Consider the following 24,125-nt stretch of genomic DNA (forward strand, 5'->3'; position numbering starts at 1 on the left):
TTAAAAAAAAACATTAAACAAGATAAACATTAGTTGTAGCGTTGTAACCATATGAAATAATATGGATAAATTTAATCTGATTGGTTCATAGAGAATAATACTGGTGCTGGGTCAATTAACTGTCTTAATAGAGACATCTGTTAGCCACTGACATGAAGTTAGCATTTAGATAATGCTACTTTTGTATGTCAATTAACAAAATATTGTGGTACAGAGGTTTAATCTCTTTAATGTATCTGTCCACCTTGATGTGTGAATTATTGTTCATAACATAATTTATTTTATTACTTCTATTTTTTAAAGTGGTGGTAGTTTTTTAAGTGGCATTTTCCCATTTTAAAGACAGAATATTCAATGGTGAAATTTCAAAAGCTAAAAACCAAATATTTCCAAGATATTGAAATAATTTATAAATATGATGAACATTTACTTCAGTACAATCTGAAAAGAAAATAATTAAGAAGTGCACTGTGTACATAGGATGTTGCATTTCAATACATGCATAAACCAAAGTGTTGCTGTTAAAATTAAGAAATAATTCATCAAGTTAATGAGTGTACATACAAGATATTTGAAAGCATTTTCAAGGAGCTGCCTGCCTTGCTCTTTATGCAAGTCTGCAACTATCCACATTGTAACTTGTCGTAGAGAGTTGTCATCTGAAATCATTTAAAAACAAATTCTTCTTTATTTATCCACTTATACCACACACTTGAGGTTAATTCAATTCATAAATGTAAATGCACTTGAGGTCATGTTATAGTAATTTAAGCAATGTAATAATGTAGTTAGATTTACACCATGTCTCAAAGTGCTCAAAAAGTAGACTAGCATCGCTGCCCCACCATGACAAAAGGAAGTAACTGACAATTTTTCAAAAACTAGTTGTTTTTTTAGTCACTATCAAAGAACCAATAATTTTTACATATTGATATATTTGAGTATGTTCAAATCCCACTCATTAACAAGTAATTAGCAACACAAAAAGGAAGTAAGAGACTAAAAATACAGTAAAAACCACCAGAAAAGGAAGCAGGGGACAAAATCAACATGCTCCAAATTCCTTAATTACTCAATGCAATGCAAACATCATTGCTTCCTTTTGTCAAGGTGGGGCAGCATATACGGTAACTTTTTTCTCCCTTGAGGGTCTCATTGTGTCTGAGCTACCCCCTGTACCAGGTAAACCACTGTCAGCTACTCTTGTCTGTCCACAACAGGTGCTGTATAACCCAGTACACTAGGGCAACCCTCTACTCATCTCGAAAGATGTATTGGGTTCTTTCAAGTGCACATGAATCAGTTGTGTACATGGGACCTACAGGTTAAAGTCCTTATCTCAGAAGGCTTGTTCCACCACTGGAACCATAAGCGAGCATGCCTCTCAAACTTCAACTTACCTTTTTTTGTGAAATATATCATGTTATCTGCTACAACTGTTGCTACCTGTGGTGCACTCAAACTGGATAGATCATCTTGTAATGACAGGCCCTCTGCAAAACAGTAATAAATTTAAAATTTTACCAACATTTAAGAAAAATGTGATTTGTTCCAAAAAAATTAGTGAAAGTCACATATTATTACTGAAACATGAATGGGATTAATGCAGATTTTCTGAACATTAATAGCATATCTCAAATGTTTATAGCGCCAACTCCAAACTAAGATCATAATTAAATGCACAAGTAGTAAAATTTACAAATTAACCACTATAATTTATTATTTTAAGGCATATAAAGTAAAATACAGTAACTTACCAACTCTGGAAGTGAACTGGATGAACTTAACATCTGGGTCAAGAATTCTTGAGTTGAGCCTTGGCATAACATGAGGTTGATCCATAAGGTATTCTACTGGATCCATTCTATCTGTCAATCTTGCCTGCATCATTACAAATTTTAAAAAATCGATCAATAATTTACACAATAATTTCGAGAAAGTTACAAAAACTAAACTAGATTTGTGGTGGCACTTCATTTATTTCCAGTGACTTCTCCACTTTAGAGGATTTGCTTTATAACAAATTATCAAACCAGCAAATTATGTCAGCTACCTGGTTTATTGGCAAATATACATGGGTATGTATTGCAGCTTGGTGGTTAAGATGGAAGCTTCTAACATTTCCAGACACCTGGCTTAACATCCAATAAAGCAACAGACATTTGAATAGCTGTATCCTGTATTTTAGCATTAACTTGTTGTTAAATTGGAAAGACGCTAAATGTGTACATATGCTTTACATTACCCTGTAGATGGCTCTCTGAATATCTGGGGTGCCAGTCAATACTGCAGAAACAACCGTCTCCTCAAATTGATCAGGTCCTAGCTGCGAAGACCAAACAAAAACTTATTAACATTCTAGTAAATGGACATACAAAGCAACAGCAGAACATACAGCAGTGTTTTAATAAGGATGTTGGATGACTTCACACAAATGTCTAGTAATTACACTCAAATTATATTATATTTTTTGTTCTTATATTGTTTAATTGTATTGTACTGATAATACCTGTACCTCTTGACCACTACAAACAAAAATAAAAATTTGAAATATACAAACATGTACTTCTTTAATGAATAGTGATAGAGAAGAAGGATGTATGTGCCCCATGTTGCTTGGCCGGACTGTTCTATTTATTTCTTAGGGGTGTTATTACACTTTATAGATCCCTCTCACTGCTACAATCTTCATATGAAAATTTCAATACTTACCTGATCAACTGGCAATGGTTTGCCATTGAGTAAAACTTGAGGGAGACTCTCAAGGGCTGTACGTTCAAAGAAAGCCTTGCCACCCTACAGGACAAAAAAAAAAAAAATCAGAGTATATATATATATACATATATATATATATATATATATATATATATCATTCTTGTATTTAAAGAAGAGTAGCTGAGGTCTGTCTCATTAGTCTTTCTATTTACTTAAAGAATACAAAACATACTTACAAACAAAACAATGGCAAGGAAAGGAGAGTCAGTGGCGGCCGGCCCAGCAGGAGTCAAAAGGGGAAAATACTCCTGCGGGACAGACCTGGATCCCCATCGTCCAATGCCACGACAAGGTTGTCAGATCAAAAATATTAATTTTTGCCTATCCAAATAATGTTATTTTGATTGTCAATCCCTAATATTGTGGACTAAAAGCACAATTTAGGGCCAAAAGCCAAAAAAACTCTCCCCATGAACCCTACCCGGGCTAATTTTTTCGGAACCCTGAAAAAAGCTCTAGTTGGTTCCTTGGTTCGGACCCCTGATGGACTTGTTGGACCCCTGTAGGCTAATTTCTGGAGCCACCACTTTGTTGTAGTGGCAATAATTGGTGTGGATTTTCAAGAATTTGGACCATTCCAAATTTGTAAATGTTGGTGCCTCGAGATTTGGCCCTGAATCTATTGAAATTTTTGGCAGATAAGTTTTTTTTTATATACATAATAATGCACAAGCTTCATTTTTCACACACATACTCTTCTTGCCTTAGTGTATGTCGCTTACCCTCCCTGCTTCGCTATATTCAGAATTGCTCGCAATGATAGATTCAAAATCCTGATGTTTGTAAAAAGTTTCAAAAGTTTGCTCCACATGTGTTAATTCCAGTTCACTTTCATCTGCTAGTTGGTATATCTGGTGACAGTAAAATAATAGTGTTTCATTGTTTAACTGTTCTAACTTTCACCTGGCAACAATATACTATTTTTATAAAAAAGCACAACATGTTTGTATTGTAAAAGAAGTATAATAAATGTATCCCTTTGTACAGAAAGGATCTCACTAAATGTAGAATAAAAGACAATTAATAAAAATTCTCACCCTTGCAAGAATATCCAATGCTTTATCAGGACCATCTTCAGCTAAAACAAAATTAAGAACCCTATGGATAGCAACTCCCGCATCATCTTTGCCATCCACTTCGTCACTGTCCGTTACAAACACAAGTCCATACCTAATCGGAGCATCATTAGCAAAGAATATTTCAAGCTGCTGTAAGAGCATTCCACTCTCTGGTTTAACTGGATCCAAGATGAACACCTGTGGTAGAAAGGATTTCCTCAATTTAAACAATAATGTAAACAATGAGAGCAGACATTACAAGCATCGCAACTATAATTGGTAGAAGTGGTTGGCGCATCGGTTGTGGCTTGGACTCCCAACCTTGAGGTCGGGCGTTTGAAACTCTCGCTGTGCAAGTCGCTTGTGTCCTTGGGCAAGGCACTTTATCTACGGTTGTCTCTCTACACCCAGGAGTACAAGTGGGTACCTGGTAGGTTCAAACACAGCCTGCGCTGAATACAGCTGCAGCATTATGGAATTCCCCCATGGGGCTTGAGTGTGTGTTCCATATGTGCTTGATCCAGTGGTAATAATGTAAGCCCATAGAGGTCCTTACGATATGCGCTATGTAAGTCGACAATTATTATTATCATTAATTAACTTGAGATTGTATCTGAAAAACTACAATAAAAAATACAATGAGGTAAAAGTGTGATGTGTTGTGTTACCATGCAGAGAGGAAGAGAGAAAGGGATAAAATTAGGAAAGGAAGAACAGCGGAAGTCAAGAGTGGAAAAGAAGTGATTAATGAGAATAAATTATAATTATATAATTTGATTATGCATGGAAGGAAAAGAAGGAGGAGAGTAAAGAGGGAAAGAAAATGTGTGTGTGTGTTGTCTTAAAGCAGGAAAGAATCAGAAGAGGAAGGAGCAAGTAGAAAAAAAAAGTATGATCAAGTTATAATGCAGAGGAGGGGAGATGAGAGGGGGAAAGGGAAGAACAGAGTGTAAATAAAGCAGAGAAGAATTAGAAATTTTTAAGTTTTCTTACCCAGTTAAGGAGAAAGAGAGTTGAAAGAAATAGGAGTGGGTCAATGAGGAGAAATATGAAAAAAAGAAGAAAAGAAGAATGATTTTACTTTTTTCTTACCAAGTTAAAAAAATTTCTTCTGACATGCCTCATCATTCCAGGAAATGTTGGTCTCAACATTTCATGCATGGCACTTGGCCAATTTCTATAGCGATCATCCTCTTCTAAATCGTTGACAAACTAATAAAAAAACACAAAAAACAAAATCATTTGTACCTTAGGGTTTTGGGAAAGGTACTATCTTAGCATCATGTTTGCGCAAGGCCAGGCTGACAGTTGCAAAGAAAAAAATTGGATGAGACGTTTAAGCCATTGGTCCTGTGTGCAGTATAGACTATGTGCATGTTGAAGAACGCAGTACACTCTTTAGAAAAGTGTAGGGAATTGTCTCATGTTATACTGGCCTATCACTACCAGAAGGACCCCCACTGGTGGAAATAAGTCTTCTATAGGACACTCATGGTTTATCCTTGGTATTAAAACAAATCCAATCCAAACAATTCTTGTCATATATATCTGCTAAGGTAATTTTCCATCTCAGTACCACATAATTTATTATGAAGTACATTTTTCATAGATATTATTTCAGACAAAAATTATTAAACAATTTAATGGTTTTAGAGCTTACCACAACAGCATTATCCCTTATGTCAACAGCAAAGTCCCCTTCATTAACCACCAGTTGTGTTCTCAAAAGCTTATCAATATTCGTTCCCTAAAAAAACAAAACGGTCAATGCTGTTTACCAACATATAATTCATTTTGGTTTAATTAAATAATTTCATCTCTTGCTTTGCTAGGAGCAAGAGTGTGCTTGTGCTTTTGGCAGTGGCATATCTAGGGGAGGGCGTGGGGCCCCAAGAAATTACTCCCCCCCACCAGTTGTCCCACCCCCAAAATCATGGTCAAGTAGTTACAAAATCACCATATTTTGCGAATTAGCGCCCCTCAACTAATCCTCGAGCACCCCCCCCCCCATTTCACCTTTGCTGGTGCCTACTTCAGATGTGTATAAGAGACAGACCGACTACATCGCAGTGGAGTGTAGTCTGAATAGGGTATTCATTTACAAAGAATATTACATGTATATTACGATGGCCCCTAAATATCAGCTGACTTTCTAGGATACAAACTGATAAAAACTCTAAAGTAAAAGATGAAAAAAGAATAAAGTGTTTCTTGCAATGCATTAAGTGAACTCACTTTAACGTCCAGGGCATGAAGACCAGCCATGACACCAGCCTCTGTTGTCAATAAATCAAGAAGCCTGAAATATACAATGTCAATAATTGATTTAAAAATTAACGTAGATAGGAGTGCCAAATAGATGTCAGGGCTGATTGACAAATCATTCAGTTGGTCATGGACCATGTACCTTTGGGATATGATGCCATTTTTAGAAGAGAAAAATGACAATTATCTCAATTTTCATTTTTCCCTTCTAAAAATCACAATTATCTCAATTGTCATTTTCAGAAAGGAAAAATGACAATTGAGATAATTAGCACTGAAAAAGAACTAATTAAACTGTATCCAGGCCCGTATCCAGGGGGGGGGGTTTAATGGTTCCGGAGAACCCCCCTTTTCTAGTAAACCCCCTCTTTTCTGGTGAACTTCAAATTTCCCAAATAAGTCCTCCAACCCAACTAATGCACTGCAGATCCACCCAGACAAAGACCTTTTCAAACATATCTGCTTTTATAGCATTATTTGGAGCCATAAAGCACAAAAATCCCCTTGCTTTGGGGGTTTCACGACCCCACCGGGGCTTCGACCGTGGTCCTCACGCCCTTGAAAGGACCTGGCTACGGGCTTGGTATCTGTATAAATATGAATCTAAAGTGCTAGAAAATTATACTGATTAGTATCTAATAACACATAGTGTCAAAATGCAAGCGTTTCCCAACCCCAAGCGCTCATGTTGCACTTTTTTCTAGACAAAGATGTTCGACGGGATATATAGTGTTTTTCTTTTGGTGGCAGCACTAAAATTGATCTAAGGGCCACACTTTCTTACCTGTGTATATTAAGACTAACAAGGCATCAAACTAAATTTCATCTTGAATAAAATCTTTCAGATCATAAACTTACATAAATGGATCAGCTACATCCATATCAATCACCAGTCCATTTATCATCAACATGTCTTCCCCAGATTCCAACCCAACACTGCTGTACAGAACCTAATAAAAGCAATTTGAAAATTGGCTCAATTGGCAAAAACTGACAGCAGTACAGTGCCATTTCCAAGATAACCATGGATAACCTAGAAACCCCAGCAGGCAAATTGGAAGAATATTGGGATTGTCACCCAATATTTACAACTAAGTCACCACCAATTTTGTAAAGATGGGCACACATAGTACTCTGCAACTAGACTCACATAAGCCAAATATCAACATATATATTAATGGCTGTTTCAAAATATTATTTATATAGCAACCAAAATATTATATTATCAATAATAGAAGTTACAAAATGTCCACTTCCCATTATGTTTTCAAAAATAAAGGAATTAAATATATCTAATAAAAAATAATTCTCACTCTCTAACTGTTAATTAAAATATGAAACAAATATATCTCATCTATTAATTGATGAGAAATATATTTCACATCCTGATTGAGGGAAATTATATATAATAAAAATATTATATAAATGCCCTTCTTTCTGACTAAGCCAACACAGACAATGTTGTATAACACAGCCAATGCCATTTATTGTAAGGGACAGTGTTTTAGGTCGTTGTGAGGGTGATTGTAAGACGCTGTCTGCTTTAGCCTTAAGAATTAACGTAGAAGCTTTAATATTATCTTACCCTCTGATTGGTGCCTACTTCTTTTTTGAAATCATCTTTGAGGGTTGTTTTCACCAATGAATGTGCTCTCATTGGAAAGTTTTGACTTAAATCTCTCATGACCATTAGCGCATCACCGACATCTGATGTCATCACACGCTGGGCAGCCTGGTAAGATATATCTAAAAAAAAAAAAAAGAAAAACACTTCATACTTCATAAATATACAGACAGTTGAACCCCTCCTTTGGATATCCTTAAAAGGGGGACACCTTTATTAATGGGACACCTAATCAAGGGACTTTTTACTGGTGGATTTTAGAAATTAGCATTTACTTATACAGTAAGCTCATAGGGCTAGCCAAACACTTTAAAATGACACAAAAATTAGCACAATAGGGCTATACTTAAACGTACAAGGTATTGCTAACTAGTTCAACATATTTTAGCATGTATCTCACTATTTTAAAAGGCCTAGTGCAAACATTTATCATTCCTGATTGTTTTTCATGGGTCTCAACCATATCCAAAAATTTGAGACTAAGGTAAGTACTTGGTAGATTTGACATGGAATCACTCATAAAATCTGGTAAAATCCCTAAAAAAAATTAAATTAAAACAATGCATTGCTCATTTAAAATGATCACATAAATTATTAACTTCCTATGAAACTAAACCTAACTAAAGAAATTTCAACTGATTTACAGAACTTGTACTGCAAAAATCCTTATACTGATTACCAGCCATTTGAAGGATAGATGCAAACAAATGTATACCTAATTATTAATTATATATTTTTCTAGTTGTTGATAAAAATATTTTCAATTGAAAGTTAATAATTTAGCCTAATAATTTTTACAAAGCTATTCAAAATATTGAATGTTATTTTTTTCATAGCATAGATGGTGTAATGTTTAATCTACACAAATTAGCAGTGATGAAGGTAGTAGCTGGTCAAATGCGGTTTCGGGAAAACTGTATTTACAATACACAATAAAAATGCATTCAAAGATATAACCTATTTCTCGAGTAATACCTTGTAACTGCCAAACTTTCAATGGTCTCATCTTATTACTTTCATCTACAAGGTGACTCTGAAATTGTTGAAGATTACTACTCAAATCTGGATGAAGCTCCCTAAAAAAGAGAAAAGCAAAAAAATAATTAATTACTAAATTATTTGATTCTGTCCATTACATTTTGGTAAACCTTAAATGTACAAAAGTAAAAGTAATACAAATTCTTTGCTTGATTGAATGAATGAAACAATAATTTGTTGGTTAGTTAGATGGTTGCCTAGTTAGTGAGTTGTTAGTTTAGTGAGCTAAATCATTCATATGAAAAAAAATTATTTCATCAATTAATTAATTCTGCCACCACATTCAATCCATCACAATACATATAAGCAGCAAAAAATATACAAGTTTTTTTTTTATTAGTTTAATGTTATCTAACTAAATACAGGTCTTCCTCTAATTAAAGACCTTTTAATTAAAAACCATCAGAGGCACAAATGAGCACTCATTTTATGTTAATCAATTTTTCAATTGGAAATCAAAATTGTTAAGACCATAAAAGCCCTGGTCCCAAAGTGGTCTTCAATTTGAGGGAGGCCTGTATTGATGTTTTAAAATAAACTTCACCTGAGTTTAGAAAATATAAAACCATTGACTTCATCTGGTATGTGTTCAGAATCTTGGTTTCCTTGTTTTGATCCATCTTTGACGGTCGAGTCATCATACGCCTTGTACTCTGTACTCTTAATAGCAAGCTCCACACCGTACCCTGATAAACGCTCCTTTCTCTTTGAAATATTCTAAACATAAAAAAACATAGATTTATTGTTTCGCTAAATCTTATTTCTTTTGTATTGTCTGTTACACAGAGCCAATTTCAGACAATGACTTGATGGATCATTCGCAGAATACACCTTATGTAACATAGGCTGTGCATTTCGCATGTGATTGATAATTTTTGTTTCGTTTCGTTCAGGCCAATAGCCCGTAGAAAAAATGCCATTATAAAAGGTTAAGAGAGGGCAGCCTTCTTTTTCGATAGACAAATGTAATCAAGTTTAGATCACTCTGAGTTTTAACATTTCTAAATAATAACATTAATTTTGTTATTTTGGTATTTATATAGCGCCAATTCTCTTAGGTTATAAAGCACTTTTGTTTTCCCTGGTGATTGCGTCCACATGCTTAAGTGTTGATGCCATATTGGCACAGTAGCAGGCAACCCCACCAGGTACCCATTTATACTCCTGGGTGGAGAGAAGCAACGCAGATAAAGTACCTACTCAAGGACACAATAGAAATGCACAGCGAAGGATTGAAAACCCGACCTCGAGGTTGGGAAACCAAACCGTTCCCACTGCACCAAACCGCTTCCCAATTTCACAAAAAAGAAATTGTTTATATAATTATACAATGTTTCTTGTTGAAAATGGTAATTTAAGATTGGAATAATTTCTCCTATAAAAAGAAAAAGGTATCAGACTCTCTCTCATCCTTATAAAAAGGGTATACAGTGCATACAAAGCAAACATGGGAAATATCTCCATTCAATGCAAGGTTACACAGTTTACATTGTTTTAATCTTTCATATGATACCAAATATGTTCAAATTGAATCTTTCATTGACAGACTAGCTTCAAAATACCATTTTTGACATGAAACATTGTATAAATATAAAAAAAATTCTCTTTTGTGAAATTTACTACAGAAACCAGAGTACTTACTTTAAAAACTTTGAAAAAAAAAACTGTTGGTTATATTATTGTTAGCAATTTAATGAAAAACATTAACTAGAGATTATAAAAATTACATTATATACCTTTACATAATGCCTGAATAAATAGTTGATCTGATGGTTTTTGGCCATGTCTGCTAACTTTTTATGAAATTTGTTGAGATTTGACCTAAAATCGGCAAGTTCAGCATACAAGATAACAGTGATGTTTTTACTTGTGCTCGCTGGGTACACATGATCGATTTCATATACAATTGATGTTTCCCTAAAACAGAAAAAAAAACATATTAAGCTGAAAATCATTATGTAAATCAGCAGTTCTGAAACTATAGGTCACACCTCACAATTGGGCGTCAAAATAAATGAAAGGGTCGCAACTCTCTTTTGGACTATTTAAAAAATTTAATTTTATATGCTAAATTTTCCTGTAGTAAAGAGAGCGCATTATGTCTCATATTCTACAATTTTGTTTACAAGTTATGATCATTTTGAATATCCATTTTTGAATGTCCTGGGAAGTAGGTCACAGCAAATTACTAGACGTTTGTTTGGGTCGTCACACAAAAGGTTTGACAACCTCTGATGACATTAATCCAATACTGTACTATACTTTAAAAAATTAACTTTATTGCTTTTTTTTTGAGCCACTAATTTAATATGATGGAATTTTAATTACACAAACTTTCTTACAAGTTTTATTTACTGTTATTATGAAAATATTCATAATTCTACTGTTATAATGATTATCAATGAACAGGGTCAACCTCAATAAATATAGTGTAACAGATTTTTTAAAAAACCAGTACAATTGTGCTGTGGGGACTTGGGTCACAAGGGACCAGGACCACAAGGGTGAAAAAAACTTAAAGGTTAAAGGTCATGTATTTATATCATGCAAAAAGGAGTGAATACAAAATTAATTGTTTTCATTAGACATTGGATGTACCTAAAAGGCCCAGACACTCTACATACGTCAGCCCTGCCACGCTACCGCTTTCTTTCGATAGCCTTGTCACTGATACTTGGCTAAAATTACAATAGGGACTTCTAATGAACGAATAAAAGCAATAAAGCAATAAAACATGCACTAAACATACAGTACTTACTTTCCAAAAACATAATCATTTTCTGATCTAAGCCAGCTACCATTGATATCCATTTTATGGATAAATAAAATTTTACAATGTAGGATAGATAAAAATTGTTTTACTTTTTCTTAGGCTAAATGGCTGACATAATACATTTAGTTTTCATAACTATAAGGAACAGGAATTAAATAAGTGAAGCAAACCTTTGATCTGCTGTTTGTACTAATGAATCAATTTTATCCAATGAACATGTGATATCTCCATGAACCTCCACAAACACAGAGCATTCTAAATCCCCAACAACTTCTGTAGCCATCTGAAAAAATATATTATATGTTTGAAAATAGCATTATGGAAACATATGTGTGGCTGTCCATGGATTTGATAATGAAGCCTAATGATGAAGCCCCTATTTCTTTAGGTAATCAGAGGTTTCCCATATTTTAGAATCAGTTTTAACTTTGTTTTTTGGACACAGGACATTATGTCCTAATGCATCAGTTGTTGCACACCAACTGTGACACCCTCTGGACCCATGTGACTAGTCCAGACTATCAATTTTCATTTTTTACCAAATTGTTGTATACCCATATAGTCTGGTCATGGTGTGCCTATATATGGTCATTCCTCATAAATTTCATAGTGTGGACATTGGCCAATATATATTTCAAACATCGTTAATCTGATTAAAAAGTAACATTATAATTTAAGAGCATCAATACAATTTGAGATAATTTCATCACTTACATCATAAAAAAAGCAAAAAAAAATAATTTATGCTTGTTCATGAAAATAAAAAAAAATATTTTTTTTTTTCATTTTCATGAACAAGCATAATTTTTTTTTTTTTGATCATGAAAATGAAAAAAAAATAATAGTTTCATTACATGCAGTAGTTGTCAACAATTTTTGTATTTAATACAATAATACTACAAAAAAGTATTGACAAATGGGTGTGCTATGTATATTTTTGTGTTTTCACAGATAAGCATCAACTTCTTTGTGCTTCTTCCAGGTGTAAGCCACAAATCATGGGATTCTCTATACTCACTTGATTATGTAATGCAATCTTGGGCGAGAAGGAGTGCAGCGAGAGGCTGAGCTTCAAAAGAGCCAATTCTGACTGCGATAAACCTGAGCCAGCAAATTTCAATCCAAGTTCATACCTCATTTCATCATGCTCTGGAAATATGAGAAATGCAGTTGTAGTTAATATCACAGTATAAAGACAATCAGACAATATTCAAGTGTATTTAAGAATAAAGTAAAAAAATTCCTAAATTTATCAAAGTACATTTAGTAAAATTGAGGAATAAAGAGAGAATACAGGCTGTCGTGGAAATCAAATTAGAGACCTCCAAAATTCCATTTTAGTGCTCTGCTAACTGTAGCTCACCCTAGTTGGTCAAATAAAATAGAATCTGAATCTATAAAAATTTAATAAACACTTGCTGGTAAAAAAATATGTTTTGAAACACTTACCATCTCCAATCTGAGACTGTGACATCCCAACTATAGATTCAAAAAATGTCCAGAATGCATCATTACTGTGGCTAGCTAAAAATTCACTAGTTTCCAACAAAACTGGCGTTGCGGGCCACTTTGCGTCCAAACTTGCCATGATGGATTGGCTTGGTACTGCTCTAGCTGATGTCATTAAAAAACCAGCAAGCGCAAGTATTACCACCAACTCCATCGTCCACCCCAATTCTAAAAAAAATGAAATATTGCAAAACAAAAATGTCAATATTCTTATGTTTCTTACTTGGGGTTGTGTCACACTGATTTTAGCTGAGTGGAGGATATCTCAAAAACCAACTCAAATTTGTGCAAAATATCGATGGAAAAATAGGTATGCAGAATCACAACTAACCTGCTCAAAATATTAGTTGAACATAATCAGAGATACTATACTGTGCGTAGGTCAAGGTCTAATTTTCTCAAAAATTGTGTGGAAATCAGCCTTTATTTTTCTGAAATGTGACAGATTTCGAATTCTAGGACTAATCTTTGCAGGGGTACAGTATATATTCCCCATGTAAGCTTTATTTTACAGACTGTGGACTTTCAGGCTGTGAAACCACTTCATGCATGATGTAATTAACACTATCTACTGAAGTTGACTAAATATAAAAATAAAGTAGTGTACAAATGAGGTTCAACATGTAGAAAATTATTTGTACATGAATCTATTTTTGTATTTAATAACAACTTCAGTAGATAGTCATCATATGGCTATATCATACAGTATGTCAAACCTGCCTAATTTTCTCGGTTTTCGTTGTCTCAATTTGCAATATCTGGTTACACAATATATCAGCAATAATTAGTCTTTCTTTTTAATTGTTCTGGTAAATGTATATATATTTTAATATCAGTAATTTTATTGTTGTTAAAACTAATATTATCAAGTTACATATATTAATCCATTGTATTAGCACCTGTACACAAATCTTGACAGTATCTTGTTGTATTGTTGACAATAAAGTTTCCTTGATTCCTTTTATGCTTACTTTTCAAATAGGCTTAATCCGCTTGGTAACTGAGTGATATTATAAGATCATATCACTCAGTTACCATTGGGATTAAGTCAGTTGTTCACTTTTCCCTTAGCCTTTTTATTACTTTTAAGTCAATAAACATCAGTATTACAGTATTTAATAGTACTACAATGAACTACAATGATTGAAAACACAAAAGTCTTACATGAAAGGTAAAGGCAAGGTGCACTACTCTAGACCTACTGTATGTCTTGAATCCCAGTTTTGTTTGCATTACCTTTACTAAAGCGGAAACATTGTTATTTGTTACGTGACAACAAATCCTGCTTTAGAGACCATTACTGCCACATTGCAACTTGCAAGAATGAACATGGATGTGAGCACAGCCTAGGAATTAGGCCCTATATTTAGCCCAGGCCTATAGAATAGTTCCTACCTAGCCTAGGCTTTAGGCTAGCCTAGGCTAGTAGGCCTAGGCCTAGGCCTGGTCTACATTTTTTATTATATTTGTTTATTTTATATTAAATTCGTTTTTTAAATTGATAAACTTCCCAATGGAAAAAGTTGTAATTTTTGTAAATAAGCTTAACTAGCCTAGACCTAACTAACTTATTTTTGCGCAGGCCCTATTTTACAGTCTGGAACCTAGGCCTATGTTACAATTTCATATAAGCATACAATTACAAGTCGAATTGGTACGCGGCCAAAGTGGTCCCAAGCCGGCGCGGCTTGGTCACCAGACTCGTGCTTAGCTAGGCCTAGGCCTACCTAGCTGGCCTGCAACAAGGTATTCACAAGACTTTAATTTACTAGCAATATAAAATTAATAACAGGTTATAGTTTATATGTATACAATTTACCTCAGATTAATAACGAGCAACAACAAAAAAAGACAACAGTGTTATCTCCTTCGTTCACACGTACCGGTCATCACGGTACACACAGACGCAGCACGATTTGTTTATCTCAAAATAAAAACGCGTTTCTTAACGCAATATAAGCAACGAAACAGTGTTTACAAGTAGATATTTGAAGATTGTTTGCCATAAAGTTCAATCCTATATTTTATTTCTAATTAATGTAACTTAATCATGAATGTTTAATGTTCATGACCGATTTTTAAAGTTTGTTTGTAGTGTCTTCTTGATACATAAAGTAAGATATGAATAAAAGAACGCGTTTCTCAATAATATCGCGTTATGATTAGCCAATCAACATGTGCAACGTGTCCTCCGTGCGTCTCATAACACGAAAATTTGAGACCAAAGTTTTATAGTATAGGCCTAAGTAAAACAAAATTTGTAACCTAGCAAAACTTATAAACAACAAATCAACTACTAAGCCCAATGGGATAATTCTGAGAAGAAGTCCATCTCGAATTGAAGCCCCCTCCTTAGTTTGCGAAATAGCCTCGAAAACCCATATCTAGAAAAGAAGCCCACCCAAATTTTGCAAAAAAAAAAAAAAAAAAAAAAAAAAAATAGCCTAGGGCTTTCAAAGTTTTACGGTAGGCCCTATATGGGGGAAACAACTAACTTTTCTAAGGCCTATATGACAAATGACTAACACGTGAAAAGTGCGCGAACGTTGGTTAGGTGGCATATGTCACAAAATATATACTTTCACATAACGTTGCAGGAAAATTTTAAAAACGTTATTCATGGTTCTACAAAATAGCGCCAAGCTGTAACGTTATTCAAAATGAGAACTTTTTTAGAACGTAGTGTACCGTAATTATTAGCTGCGGCTCGTTATTATTAGTCGACCCTGCAGCAAAAGGCTGCAGGTTTTATTTTTTCAAATAGTTGGAGATTTCAATGTTGCATAGTGTTGTATGGGAAAAAATACCCAGTGAAAATGGTAAAATGAACAAAAGGCTCTACACACGAAACATTACTTTTTGTGTTTATTCCTTCAGTTTTGTACTGTAAAACAATTGAAATTAAAGGTATGAAATTTTATACAATGACTAACTTGGAATCTAGGCCTACTGGAACTACTCACATAATATAATATAAGAAATAGAAACCTTTGTGTGTTTTTTTTTAATATAAAGGTTCGGAAGTATTAGGCCTATGCCGGGTGTTACCGACAAACATAGGCCTAGAAGATAATTACCGTATGTAAAACTTTACCTCTTAACACTGGAAATTAAGGTAAAGCGCATGTCTCAATGAAACGGTAGTCTATAACCTACTTTAGTACCGTTCACCGAGTTTGACTTGTTAAAAAATTCATAAATGTATTAGGCCTATTATGGTCTATAGTACCCATTATGTATTTACCTCCTCATATTAAAGAGGAGACTAAAAATGTTAATTGGTGAAAGAATTTCGCCGTTCGGACATCCGAAGCAAGTGGTATATAAGTGTTTCTGACAAATATATAGAAGATTAAATTACCGTATGTGATCTTTACCTCTGAATACTTTGTTTCCTGGAATGTTAAAGGTAAAACATGTCGTAATGAATACGGTATACTTTAGTAACGTTCACTGAGTTTGTGAAAATTTATCTTTTCCTAACAAAACAAAACCAACCACACACTTCATTGTCACAACCATGTTGAGTTGATTACTGAGTATGTGACTGGAACCCGGACCCCCACCGGGGTTCTGCCTCTGGACCGCGGGGACCCTGGCGGCCTCCCCCACTCCCATTCAGTCACGCATTTCTAATCACTCAGGTTGGTAACTATGAAAATGTCTATCGGTGAAAAAATGTTGCTGTTTGTTGGTGAATCCTCCAAAGTTTCTTACGACATCCTTCTGAGTTACAAACTGAGAAAACTCAGTGAAATATGTAACCAGCAGACGTAAGTATCTGTGAGACACAGATTATGAAGTAATTACGCAGCATTAGAATGCAAAAGTATATATTTTTACGAAACAGTTATAGGCATCGCAAGTTCTTAGCCAATAATTGGACGAGAAGCCAACAACGTAATCGCAATGAGTACAGTATGCAGAGGGCTGCCAAACACATAAATAAATATTTAATTAAAAATACGAATTAGTAAAAAATTCCAAGTTGATTATAAGACACTGTCGTAAAGCAGAAACACGAATTTCCTCAGCCATTCACCTCCTTAACCAGCTCCAGAATAGTTCACCACCCGACCCCAAAACACGTAACAGACGCTGGACATGAACCCGATTAGAAACATCAACAACAAAAACCCACTATTCAATTTCAAGTACTAGTTTGTTTATTACCACCTGTAGAGACAATCCAATTGACAATGTTCTAATAAAGAACGAGGCGTAGAATCTTGGCCTCACAATTGTATTTTTTCCGACTTACAATACTCATGTTCTAATTGATATAACTTGTAATAAAATACTCTGCAGTAAGTCACAATTTTCAATTCATGCACACGTATTAATGAAAAAGGTTTCTACTATATTTTCAGTAGGTTTTTTTTTTCCAAAATTATTATTTTTATTGATCACAACATGATTAATAATGACGTCATCAATACTCACTTTCACACTTTGATAAGTAATATCATAATCATATTTCTGTATGAAACATGCATCTTCGAACATTATTTCTCTAAGTTGTAATTTTAATTGATGGCTGACTAATAACCCGAATATGTGTAGTAGTAATAATAATAGAGAGTTTTCGCAACCATACGAAAACGATAATGAATACGCCGTTTACGTCATCAAATTTTTAGACAACCCTTTTCCTACAATAGCACCATATGTCACAGCGTAGGCGACTCATGTCTTTTGTATGAATCAAGAATCATATTCGGCTCGTACAGACTACAGTATTGTCAAGAATATCTGAAGTACGAATGACTATAATAATGACGTATTCGTATTCGTTATCGTTTTCGTAAGGTTGCGAAATCTCACTAATAAACTAAATAATTTGTTGTCCTGATAACGGATTTACCACTGAGTCAGTGCATTGAAAACTGACTGATATTAAATATTCATTTTAAAAATATACAACACAGGAAAAATATCTTCATTAAGACAATTGCATTGTATCTGTTGCACAACTATGGCGAAAACGATAACTATGAAAAATATAAACAACTTGGATTTTACTGAGAATTTGCATCGTGGTAACACCTTTCAGTGTAAAACTGGGGTGTTTTATTATGTAAAATAAGTAAAATAATAATATTAAAATAATGCATGAATAAAGAGCAAATAATTTTCGAATGTACCGTGTAATTTCAAGGGTTAGGTGATGTAATTAAAGAGTTAGTCAATTTCAAGGAAGAAAAGAAGTTAATTACATCCGTTTTTGTGTTAGCTGTTGGAAATATAAAATAGAGTTAGTAAGAAGAATGAAGATAAAAAGAGATAAATGAAACAAGATTAACAATATTAACATTAATATAATATGTAAGTTTTGATTAAAAAAAACAGTTCAAAAAGAATTTACTTTAAAACGAAGTAAACAGTTATTATGCCCATAAATGTGAGGTCCACACAAGAAGCAATATTTTGAATAAGTCTAAAGCCCTTGATACAAAGCGGTGCTTGATGATTGCTTTAACCTCAATAATTTAAGGATTGTACCGACATTGCCCATAATGCAGACTTCTGATGTATTAGCTATTTTTAGGTTTTGACCTAAAACCACTCTGAGAATTGTCTCAGAATTACGTATAGTATCAACATAAATTTAATACAGCAATATGATAGAAAGATAAGGTTAATGTGAAACTAAGTTGTTCATATATATATATCAGTATATTAATACCAACTAATCGTGCAAATAATATCAATATTAAAATATATAATATATTGTATATAAAGCTGTATAGTATTTTTTAACTGAAATAGAGTACTGAGTAATAATAAATATTGTAATATATTGTGGTTCAGGAATGAAATTTCATGTACTTAATAATCTATTGTATAGCATTTTAAGTTGCTAAATTTTGTGAATGTATTCACCTATTTCATACACCGATTTTGAATTGAAATTACAAAAATGTTGACATTCTAATTACAGTAGAACTGCTATTAAGGAGACACCTTCAGGACCAAAAATAGTGACCCATTAATAGGGGTGGCCCCTCAATTACAGTTGGCTTTTGTGTTAAATTATATACTTTCCCTTGATTCATGGCCCAAAAGGTGTCCACTTATAAATAGGCCAGGGTGTCACAAATGAGTTCCACTGTGTATATTAAATTCAGAAAATTCAACCAATCATCAAATTGCTACCAATATATATGTAATTTTTATTAAAACAAGAATACAAGGTTTTCAGGTAACTCATATGAAGCACAGAATGGTTTCACAATCATCCAAGCATTACTAAACACAGTTCAAGTGTCTAGTATCAGTAGCAGCACTAACTGGAGGTCCAGTCAAGAAAGAATTCAATTATTTCTTCAAAGAACGCTGCTTTAAAAATAAACATTACAGCATTACAGCCTGACAGTGCGATTTCCAGGCATCTTGGTGCCTATTCTTCAAATTTGCTGCAAATACAGTGGGACTGATGTGAATTGTTAACCCTTAGAACCTTGGACCTCATTGGGCAACTTGGACCCATCTTTCAGGAGTTTATGATGCCACCACTGTACAGTATTGCAACCAGCTGGTCATTCAACCTTCAGAAAGTGTGCTGATAATAGCATAGAGCATGATAACACTAAACTAAGTTTATTTTCTATCATACTTTGAACATAAATGCAAGATATATTCAAAGAATAAATATATTGAGAAAACATACATAAAAAAATATGAATTTGGTTTCAGTAGCTTAAAAATAGCCCACACAACACACTAACATAAGCACAAGGTATTAAAGCTAGCCATGCCCAGACGAACACCCCATGAGTATAACATATCCACACAAACTTTGTGGTGCATGAACGCAAGTTCTCACAACATTTGCTGCACTTCCCCACACAACAAATCTACAAACTTCTTTAAACAGACTTCCTATAGCTCTATAACAACACTATAACATTTTATGAGACAAATACGTGTGTTCTGGTCATATATGGGCATGACGATAGCATATCAGACCCATATACTGTATGGACAATTTAGAAAATGGCTTTAAAAGCAGTCTTTTTAAATTCTTATAGTGAAATAAGAAGTGTTAGCATACGCTTTCTTTGTAGCAAATTGTGCGCCACATAAATATTCATAATTAAAATTATTATTATAATTTAGAGTTATTAGTCACATAAAACGTAATAATGTATAATAGTGCTTAAGCTAATGAATTATAAGAAGAAAGCTTACTCAGTCATCATTAAATAAAACAAAAATATTGAAGATTACACAATAAACATGATATGTTACTGTACATATTTTACTAATATGTTTTCCTCTTTCATTTTACAATTTCATCCATCCATTGATTTCAACACAATTATCCATATATTATTTTACTATATTATAACATTTCTTAAGACATCTTAGAATCCGAGAGGATGTTGCTGCACTACTGATCCTCTTTCAATTACGCTCTTGGAGACTTCGGTCATCGATTTGCAATTTTCCTTTTCTGTACTCGATTTCAAATAAGCTAAATTTTTGGAGACACGCACTGATGCCTCGTTGACGAACACCTTACAAAGGTTAGCCTCATAGTCTGCACTTTCAGCTCCATCGCTCAGAGATTTTGAGCATCTGTACCAGAAAATAACAACTTACATATTAATATATTTTTACTTACAAACACAATATACTAATTTTTAAGATGAGGGAGAAGTCCCTACAGGGGAAACCAGCTACAGGGAACAAAGTTAGTCAAGACCACTATGTTGTCTGTGTGGATTTTATTGAGTGCATAATACAGGGTTTCTATGCTCTAATTTATAAAACAAAAAAAACAAAAAAAAAACCTAGAACTACCAACAAGGAACTTAAAAACAATAAAACAGACTGGTTTCTGCTGCTAGAGTTGTTATGACTACTTTCATTCGTGCTGGTGTTGCTGTTGTTATGTTATGTTATTGTTTCCACTGCTGCTGTTGATATAGGCATTTTTGGTAGTGTTGGTCTGTTTATTGTTGCTTTGTTGATATTTCTGCTAATGTTATGGTTTACCGCTGCTGTTTGTTGGTGCTGTTATGAATAATTGTACTGACATTGTTGTTTTAGATGTAGCTGCTGTTGTTAGTTATTGTTGCTCAATGGCCAATGCTCATGCACTTCCACAATAAAAACTGCCCAAACGTGCTTTCACACTACTAAAATCTACAAAAAAAATAAATTAAAAAACAGGCATGAACGCGAAGGGGAGGAAGGTTGATGTTAGCGATATAGCTGTTGCTGCTGCTGTTGTTACAGTTAAAATTGCTGCATTTGGTGTTGTTAAGGTTATTGTTATTGTTGCTGCTACTGCAGTTGCTATGGTTATTGTTGATGTTGTTATGTTTATTATTGTTGCTGCTGCTGCTGCTGTTATATATAGTTATTGTTGCTGTTTTTGATATAGCTACTGCAGTTGATGTTGTTATGGTTATTGTTGCTGCTGTTGTTTTTAAGGTTATTGTTGCTGCTGTTGTTGTTAAGGTTATTGTTGTTGCTGCTGTTGTTGTTATGGTTACTGTTGCTGCTGCTATTGTTGTTTTTATGTTTACTGTTGCTGCTGTTGTTTAGGTCATTGTTGCTGCTGTTGTTGTTATGGTTGATGTTGCTGCTGTTGTTATGGTTAATGTTGCTGCTGTTGTTGCTATGGTTATTGTTGTTGCTGCTGTTGTTGTTATGGTTACTGTTGCTGCTGTTGATGTTATGGTTATTGTTGTTGTTATTTCATTTCATTTATTTCGCCAGTTAAAACAATAATAAAAGGACAAAAAAGTATTTATTTTGCCAGTTAAAACAACAATACAAGGACAAAAAAGGTATGGTTATTGTTGTTGCTGCTGCTGCTGCTGTTGTTGTTTTGGTTATTGTTGCTGTTGTTGTTGTTATGATTATCAGTTCAGTTTCAGTTTTCTGGTTTTTTTAAGGTTATTGTTGCTGCTACTCCAGTTGCTATGGTTATTGTTGATGTTGTTATGTTTATTGTAGCTGCTGCTGTTGTTGTTTTGGTTATTGTTGCTGTTGTTATGGTTATCAGTTCAGTTTCAGTTTTCAGGTTGTTTTAAGGTTATTGTTGCTAACTACTGCAGTTGCTATAGTTATTGTTGATGTTGTTATGGTTATTGTTGCTGCTGTTGTTGTGATGGCTATTGTTACTGCTGTTGATGTTGCTTATTGTTGTTAAGCATATTGCTGATATTGCTACTGTTTTCATGGTTACTACTGCTATTATTATAGTCAGTTACTGAGGCTGTTGTCGATGTTGCTGTTAAAATTAGGACCAGACTCAAGCCAGCCTCCGACTCCTAGTCTGGGTTTCCTATCTGTAAAATTGTTTCCATGGGGCCCCATCTATCTTAAAATTCTGGGGTATGCCACTGAGGACCAACATACCTTGAAAGAGTAGCAACCATGCCATAGATATCAATGGTTGCCTCCGCCAACCTCCACAACAGAAACTGCTGCTCAACAATATTTTTGCCATGTTTAATCAAGAGGTCTTCAACCGAAAAGCCAAAGTCCTCCATTGCTTTGGCAGTCTTGCTGGCGGAGTCTTTTAAACTAGGATGCACATACTGATCGAGTGAAGGTGCTGAGCTTACTCCTACCATCCTGAAAAATAGAACATGAATATCATTGTATGTTTAACTGCTCTCTAAATCTGAACAAATAGTAAATATTAATTAAATTGCTTATTCTGTATTTGTATATTATCAATTACAAAAAGAAAAAAAAATATATCAACAACCAGATGTTAAAATAACATATAAAGGCAATAAAAATGTTACCTTTTTGCTCTTTTGTTGACAACTTCCATAATAGTTCCAAAATTTCCACCTGGATTCTTGAATGCTTTTTGTAACTCTTTCAAATGTTTTCCAGCATTCTGCAAAAGAGTTTGTACATTGTAGTGGTTTCTTCCACTAGGGATGTAATGGCGACTGACAAGAGTGGTTTAGGCAAGGGATACTATGAGGGTGGAAACAGTGGCCTTAAAAGCATTGGGGGAGGAAATGTTTACTGCTGATTGTGGTAGGTTATTTCACATGGAGATGGCATCAGGAATTAAAGACTGGATGAATGTTGTTGTGGCATCTTCTAGACCTAGAAATGTTCTGTTTTACATAGAAGTTAGTGACAGGTATGTAACAATGCAGCCCCTTTCAATTTGTCACATTATGTTTATTTGGCAGTTGAAATTGGTAAACTGCAATAAAGTTGATATGGAATATTTACCTGCAGACCAGTAAGGGAGATAAACAATCGCAAGATATCGTTTGTTCCTTCAAAAATACGGAATATTCTCAAGTCACGCATTACACGCTCCATTCCACTATCCTGAAAAAAAAATAATACAACATTTCCAAGTTAAAATATTTGTAAATTACATATACAGTATTACAATCATTACAATCATCCTTTTATCATTGTTGTAAATCTACTTGCAAATTAATAATGTTTTAATTTTACTGCAATAAGTCTGATAATAAAATCCAAATGAATGAATTTAAAATATTTTCATAATAGTTTTGGGTTATTCAAAAATATCTATAATCCCACTTGTAAACTATCTATAGAGAAAATTGGAAAAAAATTATATATTTGTATACTTTTTGTTAATAATTACTATACCTACTGCATATACCAATTCTTCTTCCAATATTGCCTGTTACGTGTAACAGTGAAGAGGAAACAAAGATGTATATGGCTTTGATGGCTTTTGATTTGTTTATTCTCATAAAACAAAGTGTAGGCCTATTGTTCATCTAGCAAGACACTTACCCTCATGTATCCCATACCACCAGAAATTTGAATTGCTTCATCAGCAACAAACCAGGCTGCTTCCTAATAAATCAAATAAATATATCAAAATCAAATAAATTAGATATCATAATTATGTTTATCCTATTAATTTAATCAGAATCTTGTACTTAGACATCAACAAATAAACTAAAGATAAAAGTGAATTTCATTAAATTATGTAATTTTGTAAATTATACATTCTTTCAAACACATCTATGGAGTAACTTAGATAAATTAGAAAAAAAATAATCATATATATATATATATATATATATATATATATATATATATATAGAAT

At 33.8% G+C, this 24,125-nt stretch overlaps 2 protein-coding genes across 3 annotated transcripts in view; both read right to left on the minus strand.

The window, feature by feature from the left end:
• LOC117106719 (UDP-glucose:glycoprotein glucosyltransferase 1-like) overlaps positions 1–14,973 on the minus strand; it is a 29,352-nt gene extending 14,379 nt beyond the window's left edge. For both annotated transcript variants that reach the window (XM_033248142.1, XM_033248135.1), the window contains exons 1-19: positions 14,862–14,973; positions 12,983–13,210; positions 12,552–12,682; positions 11,704–11,816; positions 10,497–10,677; positions 9,305–9,477; positions 8,698–8,798; positions 7,684–7,844; positions 6,957–7,048; positions 6,069–6,132; positions 5,494–5,580; positions 4,926–5,045; positions 3,813–4,031; positions 3,498–3,626; positions 2,713–2,796; positions 2,246–2,326; positions 1,758–1,881; positions 1,401–1,493; positions 565–659 (exon numbers count right to left, since the gene is read on the minus strand). In XM_033248142.1, the coding sequence (XP_033104033.1) occupies positions 565–659; positions 1,401–1,493; positions 1,758–1,881; positions 2,246–2,326; positions 2,713–2,796; positions 3,498–3,626; positions 3,813–4,031; positions 4,926–5,045; positions 5,494–5,580; positions 6,069–6,132; positions 6,957–7,048; positions 7,684–7,844; positions 8,698–8,798; positions 9,305–9,477; positions 10,497–10,677; positions 11,704–11,816; positions 12,552–12,682; positions 12,983–13,196 (2,262 nt within the window). In that variant the 5' untranslated portion in view covers positions 13,197–13,210; positions 14,862–14,973. The remainder of the gene's footprint in view (positions 1–564; positions 660–1,400; positions 1,494–1,757; positions 1,882–2,245; positions 2,327–2,712; positions 2,797–3,497; positions 3,627–3,812; positions 4,032–4,925; positions 5,046–5,493; positions 5,581–6,068; positions 6,133–6,956; positions 7,049–7,683; positions 7,845–8,697; positions 8,799–9,304; positions 9,478–10,496; positions 10,678–11,703; positions 11,817–12,551; positions 12,683–12,982; positions 13,211–14,861) is intronic.
• Positions 14,974–17,185: 2,212 nt separating this feature from the next.
• The window catches only part of LOC117106771 (very long-chain specific acyl-CoA dehydrogenase, mitochondrial-like), a gene marked incomplete in the record, with an annotated part of 19,018 nt that continues 12,078 nt past the window's right edge, over positions 17,186–24,125 (minus strand). The window contains 5 exon segments of the mRNA XM_033248212.1: positions 17,186–20,623; positions 22,418–22,636; positions 22,813–22,910; positions 23,261–23,362; positions 23,807–23,869. Of these exon segments, the coding sequence (XP_033104103.1) occupies positions 20,410–20,623; positions 22,418–22,636; positions 22,813–22,910; positions 23,261–23,362; positions 23,807–23,869 (696 nt within the window).

This window comes from Anneissia japonica, unplaced genomic scaffold (genome assembly GCF_011630105.1).
Source record: "Anneissia japonica isolate Jap-2015-1 unplaced genomic scaffold, ASM1163010v1 scaffold142_len1259957_cov175, whole genome shotgun sequence".
In the NCBI taxonomy this organism is placed as follows: Eukaryota; Metazoa; Echinodermata; class Crinoidea; order Comatulida; family Comatulidae; genus Anneissia; species Anneissia japonica.